This window comes from Megascapheus bottae, chromosome 16, assembly GCF_031878675.1.
Source record: "Megascapheus bottae isolate mThoBot1 chromosome 16, mThoBot2.hap1, whole genome shotgun sequence".
NCBI classification, from domain to species: domain Eukaryota; kingdom Metazoa; phylum Chordata; class Mammalia; order Rodentia; family Geomyidae; genus Megascapheus; species Megascapheus bottae.
In genome coordinates, this window is record NC_143524.1 from 2,541,378 (window position 1) to 2,554,845 (window position 13,468).

Genomic DNA, 13,468 nt, shown 5'->3' on the forward strand with positions numbered 1-13,468 from the left:
ATACTGTACACAGTAGAATAAACAGAACATATTTGCTATGTAAACTTAAATATAAGTTATTCACCAGAAAACCACTATACATTATTATTCAGAGATAAAACTATATTTGAACACCTTGTACCTTACTGAAACATAGCGTCTACAACATTGGACTCTAATGATTATCTTTTCCAGTCAACTCTCTGTGTAACTTAGCTTTAATACGAAACAATTTAGAATAGTCTAAGTAATCCTAACTTATTGCAACACCTATTACTAAGCAAAACAAACTTACTTTTAGTTAATAATCTATTGAACGAATGCAAAATCCTTACCTAGAATTTGATTTACAACTTCTTAAAAATAAATGTATTGCATAAAGCAAGGTATCTTGTGAAAATACCTAAGAACAAAAGCTAACATAGTATCCAGTAAAATCTTACCTCCTATGAAGTATGCAAAACATTTAATAAACTATAGTCTACAATAAGGCTGGGAGCGTGGCCTAGTGGTAGAGTGCTTGTCTAGCATGAACAAAGCTCTAGGTTCGTTCATCAGTACCATACAGACAGAAAAAGTTGGAAGTGGTGCTGTGGCTCAAGTGGTAGAGCACTAGCCTTGAGAAAGTTCAAAAACAGTGCCCAGACCCTGAATTCAAGCCCCAAGGCTGGCAAAAAAAAAAAAAAAAAAAAAGTCTATTATAGATATTTCATCAGTATGCTGATAAAATTGACATCTTGACTACAACCATCAAAAGCAGAATGCACACTCTATGCATGAGTTTCTGCTGATTCCACTCTCCCCAGCTAGCCAATCTGTTGGAAATATCTCGCTGCTGAGTCACACACATCGTAGGTGTAAAATCACTCAACCATCTATGCCATGACTGTGTCCACCTTTATAATGCAATGGGCTTTTTACAACAATCTCAACCAGCCACTGTCTGGGCCTATTCCAGCACAGATCTGCCTTGGTGGCCTGGTCCCTATGCAGGTTGTGAAGAGGACCATAGCAAGGGGTGCTAGATGGGCACATACCAAATGATGGAGACCTGAGGCCTGGACCCAAAGTAATAAACAGAAGGATGATCCAGGAAGTCAAAACCACCGCTAGCTCACTGACCATGAAGCTAGGAAAAACCCACACAGTCACTGTTAAAGTGGCAGACAGGAAATAAGGACGAGGCCACAAAAGAACCTATCAGAGTGTAAGGTATTTCCTAACTAGCAAACTATAAAAACTATGTCAGAACAGTACCAGATAGGCTGCTGACCACTTACTATGCCACTAAATGATTTAATTCCATGGGCAATAATGAGACTACAATGCAAATAAAGAGCAACCCAGATGATGCAGGTGCAGTTGGAAATAAGTCTGCTTCCCCCGCTGTCATCTCACAGGACAGAAGTGGCCCTAACGATGAGTGAAGCCCACCTGCTTCTAAGTAGGCCAGGGACTAGCGGCCAACAGCCTCCCAGGAGCCACCTCACCCAGCCTTGCATCCTGACTCTCTCCCAGGCACTCACGTAACACTCCTGCAGTGCACAGCTGCACACCACTCCTCACACTGAGACATCTGCACTGACCTTTGTTCCTGTCTGTTCCTACTAAACAAGAAGTGTTTTCCCTTCTTGCTGCTGTGCCTTGCACAAACCCATCTAACATTACATAACTAAATGTATTTTGAAAACATGGTCATCAAAACAGTAAAATTACTTGGCATAGATGAATGATTAAATACTAGCTAGCAAAAAAAAAAAAAGTAGGGAGAGGAAATGGAAATGGGGACAAAAACATGAAGGGGGTATCAATGTGTGAGAAGTAATACACCTATTACCTGACAAATGTAACTGTACCCCTCTATACATTATCCCAACAATTTTTTAAAAGTACCTCTTAAAATAACAAATTGACTTGATTTTCTTCTAGGTAGAGAGTCATGAGTTCTGTGTGTAACTTCACACAGGGTGCTTACCAGAGTCATGACGCCCAGTCTGTCCACCTCCCGAGCGGGGCTATGAGGCCCCCTTCTTGGGGTGGAGCGGCCGCTGCCTGGAGGGGAGGAGCTGGCGAGTGAGGAAGCAGGGTAGGGGGGAATGGAGCTCATTGATCTAAAACGACCAAGGTTGTCTAAACTCCCACTGCCGACTCGACTCTCAATCTCTTCTGCCCGCTGCTCTGTGCTCTCCTTCTCTTCTTGGATCAACCTAAAATCAAAGCAACAACAGTCACTCTCTCTCCAGCAGTGAACCAGATGGAGGGCGTGCCAATGAGGTACTAGGTTCTGTATCTCCCTGAGCAAACTCTAACGAACCCTTCAGCTAAAACTCTTCTGCTCTTTCGTGAACAACAAACAGCAAACTTCCCATGGAGTCTTACAAAGCTGGATCCATCCTTTGTATTTGATTGTACACAGTCACCATCTTGGAGGGGCTCGCCAGGACCTACTTCTATGGCTATAGCTACCAATCTCTTTGCTAAGCAATGAGATATTTACACTTTATGACTCCTACCTCCCTATTCTTACAGCAACACTATATGTTCAGCTACAGATTCCACTGAAACTCAGAAACCCTGACACGAAGAATTGGTTCAAGTGGGAGTTACCAGCACTTCACTTCAGACTGTGTAGATTTCAGTGCAAGCCACAGCTGGGGCACTGGTCTGGACCTCAAGACTAACTCTTGGGCCATACAGCACTGAGGATGACCCAACACAGCTGGAATACCTGACTATGCCAGTAACAACTGTTCCGAAGGGGGGGAGGGGGTCATGGGTCTTGAACTCTGGGCCTGGGCACTGTCCTTAAGCTCTTCAGCTCAAGGCTACTACCCTACCCCATGAGCCACACCCCTTCTTCCCCTTTTCTAGTAGTTATTGGAGATAAGTGCCCGGGCTGGCTTTGAACCTCAATCCTCAGATCTCAGCCTCCTGAGTAGCTAGTCAGCTAAAATTCTACTTCAATATTATAAGAACAGTTATTATTACTAACAGAGAGCACTTTAGAAGCCAATGGATATATCTTACCATCTATATCAGATCAACTTGATGAATAATTTTTGGTTGGTGCTGGGGCTCAACTCTGGGTCTGGGTGCTGTGTCTGAGCTCTTCAGCTCAAGGCTAGTGCTCTACCACTTGAGCCACAGTGCCACTTTTGGTTTTCTGGTGGTCAATTGGAGATAAGAGTCTCATAGACTTTTGTGTCCAGGCTGGCTCTGAACTGTGATCCTCAGATCTCAGCTTCCTAAATAGCTAGGATTACAGATGTGAACCTCCCGCACCTGGCTAATATTATTTTTATTGAGCAATACACTGTCAAACGTCAAAGCTAGATGAAAGGAACCTTCTTCATTCCCCATGGCAGTGGAAAAGGCTCTCCTTCCACACCCCATACCTGCAGACTCAGCTGGTAATGTCAGAAGTCCAGTCAGCTGCTGACTTTACCATGAAGCTTGTCCTTAACAGGTTTGCTATGCTGACTTCCTTTCTGCCTGCCCATTTTGTAGCACGAAGTGGCAATGCCCTTAGCTGTCAGCAAGGCCCATGCAGATGGCTTCTAGTCAAAAGGACCAAGGACCGGTTGGGGTTCTACCTAGTATATGCCCATGCAGATCTTAGGGTACTATGACCACAGTGCTGTGCCCTAACACTGCCCTACTATCCATATCAGATACCTAAGGCCTCTGAACCACTGCACGGGCAAGGCTTGGGTCCAATTCCCCAGCTGAACCACTGTTAGATCATTTCCCATTGAGACAGCTAACACAGTTACCAAAGGGGGGGAAAAAAAACATTTAAAACACTAATGAGACTAAGAAAGCTCAGGTGACAGCTTTTGGCCACCTACTATCCTGCTAAGAATGGAGTGGGAACCCTGCGCCCAGGGTGGGGAATGCAAGAGGAACTGGATGGCAGGCTTGAGAGTTCGCTGCTAGGGACTATGAGGCTCAGGGCCAAGGGGCACTCTGCTTGAACAGGGTGGTAAGCGGCTATCTACTCCCCACCACACCCTCCACCCTCTGCTGGCATCTTTTTTTGTTGGTCAGTCATGGGGCTTGAACTCTGGGCCTAGGCCCTGTCCCTGAGCTCTTTAGCTCAAGGCTACCAACCCCTTGAGCCTTTAGTAGTTAATTGGAGATAAAGAGTCTCGTGGACTTAAGTGCCTGGGCTGGCTTTGAACTGTGACCCTCAGCTCGAAGCTTCTTGAGTAGCTAGGATTACCGGTGTGAGCCACGGCGCCCAGCTCTGCCTGCATCTTAACATTGGCTTTAAGCTCTGTTATGATGGACCACTGGGACAATAGAACAAGGCTTCCCAACACGTGGCAGTTGCCCCTGAGAATGGGCCCCTGGCACACCTGATCTCCTTATTGATGGCATCCAGCTGTTCCTGAAGCATCATGGCCAGGGTCTGTGCATCAGCCTGACCACTGGGTGACAACAAGTCCACCGAGCTGAGCAGAGTGTCCCTGTCATCTTCACCGTCGGACACATCCACGTCACTCTCGAACGCCTGGGCTACATTTGCCAAGACACTGGCCTGCTGGGCTCGTTCCCAATCCTGTTCATTGAGAGTTTGCACCTGTCGAGGAGAAAGCACATCTCAGCACACTGACCAACAGTGCTCGTTTGGTCATCAGAAAGGTCAATGTTTTAAACAGATGCATCAGCTCCTTAAGCAGATGGTATTTAAGAGACATGAAAAGATAGGCAATGGTAGCTCACACTTATAATCCCAGCTACTCAAAAGGCTGAGATCTGAGAAGCCCAAGCAGAAAGTCCATGAGACTCCTATCTTCAATTAACCATCAGCCGAGTGCTAGCCTTGAGCAAAAGAGCTCAGGAGCAGTGGCCAGACCTGAGTTCGAGCCCCACGACCACAACAACAACCGCAAGAAAAGACAAGAGGAACTGTCATCCAGTCACTCAATAGGGTATGATAAGAGGACTCTGAAATCAAGGCCAGTCTGAGCTACAGAGTAAGATCTTGACTCAAAAAAAAAAAAAAACATTTAAAGGAGCCCAGGTGCTGGTGGCTCACACCTGTAATCCTAGCTACTCAGGAGGCTGAGATCTGAGAATAGCAGTGTCCAAAGCCAGTTCAGGCAAGAAAGTTTGTGAGATCCTTATCGTCAATCAAAACCAGGAGTGATAATGTGGCTCAAAGTTGTAGCACACTGGCCTTAAGCAAAAAGACCTTAGAGATAGTGCCCAGGCCCAAGTTCAAGCCCCACAACCAACCAAAAAAATAAAAAAATAAAAGGAAGAAAAAGAAAGAAAAAAAAAGAAGTGGGAGAGAAGAGTCCCCCAGTGTTTAGACACCTGTGTGTACCTGAGACATTTCTAGCATGACTCACAACTGGGGGGATCGCAATGAAATAAAAACTGAACACTAAAACTCAGAAATCCATCGAGGCGCCAACCAGGACTCTGTAATGGGAAGTAAGAACATGGCCAAACCTGTCAGGTGCTAGCAAATCACATCTCTGATCCTAGAGCCTCGTATCGCCAACTAACCAGCAAAAAGCCAGAAGTGGAGGCATGTCTTAAATAACAAGAGTGCCAGCCATGAACAAAAAGCAAAGAGAGAGCAGAGCACGAGACCTGAGCTCAGGCTCCAGTACAGAAAAAGCACCAAAGGGGAAAAAAAAAAATCAAACACTGTATCAGTTGAGATTCACCTAGGTACTCAGCTACTACCACATCCTGTGTCAGCAATGCCGTGGCGATTCTGAGTTCCAGGCCTCCCTTTCCTAAGCCTGATGCTCTCAGCACCCAGGTGGCAGGGAGCTGGCAGATGGGGATTTTCTGAGAGAAGCAGCTCATGAACAAGACTTGCACTTGTAATCAGGACGCACATAGGACAGCCATGTGTGGTTATTTCACAGTCCTCTTTCTGTTCTCCTATTCTGCAGGGTGACGTGGAGGCCTGCTCTGCTCCCCAGGGCTCCCTCCCTCCTGGATCACTGGTGCTCAGTGCTTCATCCTACACAGCTAAGAACAGTTCCTCTTGCCTCCTACCTCAAAGCCTTCACCCCCATTCCAGGCTCCTGCCACCTGCCCTCCACTTATCTGCTTCGCCTAAGTAATCCCTCTGCAGCTGCCTGCTCCCTCCTCCACTCTGCGTATCCTGCACTCCAGCACAACTGCGGCAGGGCAGCCTAACCTCTCTCCTAGCTTCCTCTTACCTGACAGTCACTCTAGTTGTAAGTATGGTGCCTCCATGGACTGTGGCCCTGCCAACAGCTTCTAGGAATGACCTCGCCTTGTCTCACATCTTTAAATGCCACCTGCACACTCCCTCCAGCCACACATCTGTCTGGGTTGCAGACTGCATGTTCAGCCCCATGGTGGACTTCTCCCATGACAGGCCTGTCAACTTGAGCCACGGCTCAAGTCCTACCTTCCCCAGGTCAGGCCACACATCTGTCTGGGTTGCAGACTGCATGTTCAGCCCCATGGTGGACTTCTCCCATGACAGGCCTGTCAACTTGAGCCACGGCTCAAGTCCTACCTTCCCCAGGTCAGGCCACAGACCCTATTCATACAGCTGCACAAGCCGTATCTTCTGACATGTGGCCTGTGTCACACTGCATACCTGACTCTTCAGTGAGCCCTGAGACACCTGACAGTGCCCTCTGTCCTCTGCTCTCTGCTCTCACATCACCTTCATGGTGACAGCTCGTGGCTACTCAACATTCTCCTCCTCCCCTCTCTATAACTCAAGCACCTGGCACTCTTCTTTGCTTCCTGCTGATTACCATCTGACAGAATGGGATGGACTGAGAAGTACGTTCACAAACTCTGCTGCTCCAAATGCACGTGACTTTCAAGAGTAGGAGGAGGCATAAGCTTTCTCTCTGAGGGAAGCCAGCGTCACCTGTGAGGACCCTCAGGGACCAGCTACAGAGTGCATCTGGAGCCTCCCATGTCTGTAGGTACAGGAGCTCCAGGCCTGAGGTGTCCTTCCGGGTGACTCTTGGACTTACCTGGGAATTGTCAAGTCTTGTGGTCACCACTTGGCTTGGTCACTTCCTGGGTACATGGCACTGGATTACCAGCACCACAATAATCTCACCGCTGGCTCCATTACTCCTCACTAGACTGCTCTGGGGCGTGGACACTGTGCCTGTCCTGATGAGCTGCCATCACCTTCGTCTCCAATGGTGTCTCTCAGGGGAGTGTGGCTGTCTAATGAACACGGAGGCAGATCCCAGCACGCACCTAGACCAGTGCACAGGTGCCACAGCTGGATCTAGAGCAGCACTTGTAAGAGACTTCAGGACTGCACTGAGGCTCAGGGGAAAGGCTGACTTCTCCACCTCAAGAGCCTCAGCTCCATCATGTATCCTGGCACAACAAGCTACTTCAGGAAACAGAGCTGACCAAAAACTCCTCCAACCACGAGTGAAGTGGTTTTGTAAAAGGACTATCTCAGATCTTGTTCCAGCGGCTGAAATGTAAATTTCTTTCACTAAATCACAAATACATGTATTCATCTAGCTAAAATTTGTGATAAGGGAAAAAAGAAAAAAAAAAAAAGAACAGCAGCAACATGACCTTCAAGTAACTAACTCTTAGCCAGAAGAGGCGGGGGGTCAGGGAGGGAAGAGAGCAGGCAGCCTGGAAGGCGGCGATGGGGTAGACAGTAGAGGTCAGCTCAGGGTAGGCAGAGGCCTTGCCTTGGAGGGCTCATCCCGCAGCGCTGCCAGCCGGCCTTTGTGGGGACGCCGCAACACAGCACTGGTGTTGAAGGCATCCGTGTGCCCATCAGCCACAGGGAACCGGAAATCCGGGACACTGCCCAGGTGGGGTCTGCTGAAATATCAAAATTTGGTATTAGAAGAAAAGTAAACACTGTGACTTCTCATTCAGCAGGAAGAACGTGCTCTCCTGCAGGAAAAGGTGGGCGAGAAGGCAGGCCACCGCCTGAAGCTGCCTCCAGAGCCACCTGCTGCTACTGCCCAGCAGCAATTTACTGTGCAGTCCCTGAATCTCACTGGGCAGAGCCACACGCTGTCACACAAGGAAAAGAAGAGAGCCCCGACACCCCGTCTGAAAGTCTGCCTTCTGCAAGGTTCAGGTTCTGGGCTTCTGCACTACTACTTGCATGGCTGACCAGTAGAGCATCTGGCCACCACATCTAGGTTTTCCCCTGATGCCAAGATCCCTGCGGGAGAGGCACAGCCACAAGTGCTCCTGCAGGCCCAAATGCCGAAGTGCTCTGAGCTCAGCTGGGGACGCTGGGGCTACTGCAACATGGAAATGAAGCCAGCTTCTATGTTTCTGAACCCAAGACACATCATTGTGCACAGTGAGGTCACAGAAACCAATGCTCAGGGTGAAGAAGTCTCCAGAAAAGGGGGTAGAGAGTGGGCTGGATCAACCAAGATGGCAGGGCTAAGGAGCACCATGGAGCCACAGGAGGTCAGTCACAGCACCCATCACTAATCCATGCTGGGCAGCCTGCTTTCTGCTTCCTCTGTAGCTCTTACTTCCTGAGAAAGGGTGGCTGATGGAGGTCTACAAGGGGGTCCTCATAGCCAAGCAGGATTGGCTGTACCTTGGACCCAGTCTCTAGGTCCGTTCTTCCTACCCAATGACCGTCCATTCTAGTGTGACTGGTGTCTTTCTCTCTAAGCCATCTGACATGGAGCCTCCAGATCCACCTCTTGGTGGCGACCCCTTAGGATCCCCACAGCAAACACTTCCGCACCCTTGTCACGCGCCACTTACCACATCCCTGACTACACAAGCCTCTGTATCCTAAAACTTTCCCTTTTTCTTTTTCTTTTTTATTTTTTTTGCCAGTCCTGGGGCTTGAACTCAGGGCCTGGGCTACAGCTCTACCACTTGAGCCACAGCACCACTTCCGGCTTTTTTCTATGTATGTGGTACCAAGGAATCGAACCTGGATCTTCATGCATGCTAGACAGCCACTCTACCCCTAGGCCAAACCCCTGGCACCACTTTTTCTTTTTTTTTTTTTTAAAGCCCATCCTGATATTGAACTTCAGCTCTAGGCAATTCCTGAGCTTTTTTGTTCAAGCCTAGAGCTGTTCACTGGAGCTAAGAGTCTCTTAGACGTGCCTGCCTGGGGTGGCTTCAAGCTGAAATCCTCATCGTTAGCCTTCTGAGTAACGAGGATTACAGGAGCAGGCCCTTCACTTTGTTGCCACTTCAACCTTTCTCTTCGTTTTTTTGTTGTTGTTTTTTTGGGGGGGTAGTTAGTCGTGGGGCTTGAACTCTGGGCCTGGGCAATGTCCCTGAGCTCAAGGCTACCAACCTACCCCTGGAGCCACAGAGCCACTTCCTCTCTTCTTTATTACTACAGCTGTTAGTTCAAGAGAGCCACACACTGAAGTGGGGAGATACCTGCAATCACAGCACTCGGGAGGCAGAAAAATGAAACAAACAGGATGCCTTAAGTCTAAACCTGAGTCCCACTACAAATAAAGTGGGGAGGACCACACATTGTGCTACTAACCCTGTCCAGACACACACCACACCTTCCCCTGCCCTCCTCTGAGCAGGGACTGCTGTGGTGGCCATGGAAGCATTGACCACTCTAGCCTTTCAGGGATGCGTTGCACCCCAGCTGACCCCAGCTCTCTGTCCTCCTGGCCCTCAGCACCTCCTCTCAACAAGCAGGTACACTGCCCCTGGAAAGTTCTAGGCTATGCAGAAAACCAACGTCATGGCCCTCTGAAACTGTCCTTGGCGCTTTCTCTTGCAGCTTTCTACAAGTAGGTTCAGTAAAGACAAGCTACAGGATGCTCTCGCCTTCCCAATACCCAAACCGGCCTGGGCAACTCACAAGTATGTGCACTGCTCTGCCCTGCCCCTGAGCACACTCTGAACAGCAGCCTGCTTCCCACAGCCTGAGGTCACCAGAAAATCAGGAACTTCTACAAGGTTTACTTTTCACCTGATGGTCATTTTCTTCAAAGAAACAAAATGTTGCTATTTAATAAGAACTGGCTCTGTCATAAAGGAAAAAAAAAAACGATAAGGATGTAGGATTCTATGCTAGGTGTATGACTGGATTCATTCACAAGCCAAGGGCCTCACCACTGTATGGCCAATCCCAGGTGGTATCTCAAGAAAGTTGAATATGTTGGAATTCCTCGAGCTCTAGCTTTGCAGTCACTCCTTCAGCACCCAGCCCCACTGTGTGTCAGCTCCTGTGAAGGCAGGAACTCATCTACAATTCTGGACTCTGTTCTACCCCCACAGCATGGGTGTCACACTCTCTGGAAAGCTCATGCCCACACAGAACCTGTTGTATGTTTCGGAGTGTTTCCAACAACATGCTGTCCAGCCACGAGCCACCTGGCACAAACTCCCACCTTGACAAAGGCACTTTACCCTCAGGATCAGGCCCCATGCTATCTCCAACTGCACCGCCCATTTGGCAAGGCACTCAAGGGTGCTGAAACATGCAGGTTCATTTGTTAATATACCTGTGGTGAAGAGAGGCACCTCTCAGTTTCATCTGGTCTAGCTCGGCCCTCAGGGCTTCAATGCTGAGGACTAACTGGTCCTGTAAGACGGAAGATGACGTATAGTAAAAGCTCTCTCTTTTATGTTTAAGAACTATTTACAGAGATAAGGGGTGACATCACCCAAAAAGAAATGAACTTATTTATCTGATTTTTGTAACTGTAACCCTCTGTATATCACTTTCATAACAATGAAGTTTTCTTTTTCTTTCTTTTTTTTTTTTTTTTTTTTGCCAGTCCTGAGCACTGTCCTTGGACTTTCTCAAGGCTAGAGCTCTACCACTTGAGCCTCAGCAGCACTACTTCCGGCTTTTTTCTATGTATGTGGTACCAAGGAATTGAATCCAGGTCTTCGTGCATGCTAGGCAAGCACTCTACCATTAGGCTGACTCCTGGCCCCAACAATGAAGTTTTCTTAAAAAGAACTATTGTTAAACAGGACTTCAATATGATGTAAAAATCAATGTCAAAAAATATTTAATAAAAACATTAAAAAAAAAAAAAAGAACTATTTGCAGCCTGGCGCCGTGGCTCACGCCTATAATCCTAGTTACTCAGGAGGCTGAGATCTGAGGATCAAGGTTCCAAGCCAGCCCAGGCACAAAAAGACCTGACTCTTATCTCCAACTGACCTCTAGAAAATGGGAAGTGGGGCTTGGCTCAAGGGCAAGGGGGTGGCCTTGAGCTGAAGAGCTCAGGGACAATGCCCAGGCCCAGGGACAGGGTGGTAGCCTTGAACTGAAGAACTCAGGGATAGCGCCCAGGCTGAGTTCAAGCCCTATGACCCACCAAAAAAAAACCCCAAAAACCTATTTTCACTGAACATGTGTAAATGTTGAACATAACTGTAACAGGTTAAATGAGCAGCTATAAATACCATTTCCCATCTGAGAAAATTTTCTCCACGAGTTACATAATAGACCACCAAATTAGCATGTAGCCTGTTGATTGAAAAGGTGTGTTAGCCATAGAAATGTTTCAGAATTGTAGAGACCAACACTACACTGTTTCTCATGGTCCCATATCTCTTATACAATGCTTTCCTTTCCAGGTCTACACCATCCAGTGCAGACACCACTGCCACACATGGCTTCCAGGCTATGAATTCACAAACCCAAATGACACGTGTAGTGATTCCAGAAGATATAGTTCATTCAAAGACTGAGTACGAAAAATAGTTATAAAGTAGCTTATTATGTCACACTACACATAATGAAATGATAATAATTGGATATGTTAAATATACTAGATAAAATTCAAGTTCACTGTGGTTATTAGAAAGTTCCATACTATATTGGGTTCATAATGCATTTCTGTTTGACCATATTACTCTATTTTTAGAGCATTTCTTCTTGGTATGTGTGGAACCCAGGGTCATACAAATGCTAGGCCAACTCTCCACCCCAGAGCCACATCTATACTCTAGCACTGTTTTTGTTATTGTCTTATTTTGGCAGTACTGGGGTTTAAACTCAGGACCTCATACTTGCCAAGTAGGACTTCTAACCCTTGAGCAATGCCCCAGTTCCTGAAAGCAGTGTTTTTTTCCGGTCCTGAGGCTGGAACTCAGGGCATGGCCACTGTCCTTGAGTCCCTTTGGGCTCAACGTTAGAGCTCTACCCCTTGAGCCACAGTTCCACTTCTGGCCTTTTCTGTGTATCTGGTACTGAGGAATGGAACCCAGGGCTTCATGCATGCTAGGCAAGCACTCTACTGCTGAGCCACATTCCCAGCCCAAAAGCAATGATGAAAAGTTTATGCTAATTATTTTACTTTCAACTCCAGAAGGACTAGGGATTCTAAGCATGCACTTCACACACAAAAGTACCCAATATGCACTTAAATTCAGGCATGTTGATGGACTGAGAACACTCTGAGAAAAGTTGACCTCAGCTTCCACCAAGCATCTGTGCTAACTATAACTAAAAATCCAGCTTCCATCAGCTCCTAACAGCACTCAGTGAGTCAGAGAAGACGTAAGTACCTTATCATGCTGTGTTTCTTCTAATTGCTTCTTTGCGTTTTCAACTTCTCTTAATAAAGAATTCTGGAAGAGATAGAGTATTTCACTGTTGACTCTTTAAAAACATTCCAAGTAACACAGTATGACCACACATGTTAACAACTACTGGAAAGATCAGATGGAAGCACTAAGCAGCACCGCTCAGCCCGAGTCTGACCATGGGGCAATGACAACTGCATTCATTTCTCTTGTTCATATACAATGGGGTTCCTTTTCTGATCAAATTTCCAAATGTCAGCATGCTGAATTCATGATTTAAGTTTGTTTAGAGCAGATAAATGGGTTTATATTGACTTTCAGGTTCTATAATTCATTGGTGACTTAAGAAACATAAAATTTAGCCAGTAGCTGGTGGCTACTCAAAAGGCTGAGATCTGAGGATCTCGGTTCAAAGCCAGCCCCAACACTAAAGTCCATGAGACCCTATGTCCAACTAACCACCAGAAAACTGGAAGTGGTGCTGTGGCTCACATGGTAGAGTACTAGCCTTGAGCTGAAGAGCATTCAGACCCAGAGTTCAAGCCCCACAACTAACCCAAAACAAACAAACAGAAAAACACATGAAATGTAAGTTTCACATATAAAATGAAAATCTAAGATAAAAATATCCCTACCGAAGGCTGATCCACTGATGAGGAGGTGAGAGTAGCCACCCTGTGTGGTCTGTAATAATGCCTTTGTGCTTAGTTTTATGTAAAATACGGGTAGTACGTGGTAATCTTCAATCTGTGGGCACTCCCTGTATGCCAATCTTGGGACGTTTCTGGGCCTCGCCTCCAGGGACATGGCATACTCATCAAATCACTGCCTGCTGCATCGTCTGACCCACAAAGATTCTGCAAGTAGCCAATGTACTTTACATCTCAGGGCTGGGAGCCAGGCTTATACTGTGGGGGCTGGGAGAACGAAGGCAGGACGTAGTACAGAACAACACGTGGCTTTACTTGATTCAATACCTTCTCTT

The 13,468-nt window shown here is 47.1% G+C and overlaps 1 protein-coding gene across 1 annotated transcript in view; it reads right to left on the reverse strand.

The window, feature by feature from the left end:
* Positions 1-13,468, reverse strand: part of Ppfia1 (PPFI scaffold protein A1) — an 89,208-nt gene that overhangs the window by 29,662 nt on the left and 46,078 nt on the right. The window contains exons 13-17 of the mRNA XM_090347190.1: positions 12,466-12,528; positions 10,443-10,522; positions 7,662-7,797; positions 4,338-4,561; positions 1,955-2,186 (exon numbers count right to left, since the gene is read on the reverse strand). Coding sequence (XP_090203316.1) covers positions 1,955-2,186; positions 4,338-4,561; positions 7,662-7,797; positions 10,443-10,522; positions 12,466-12,528 — 735 coding nt within the window. The remainder of the gene's footprint in view (positions 1-1,954; positions 2,187-4,337; positions 4,562-7,661; positions 7,798-10,442; positions 10,523-12,465; positions 12,529-13,468) is intronic.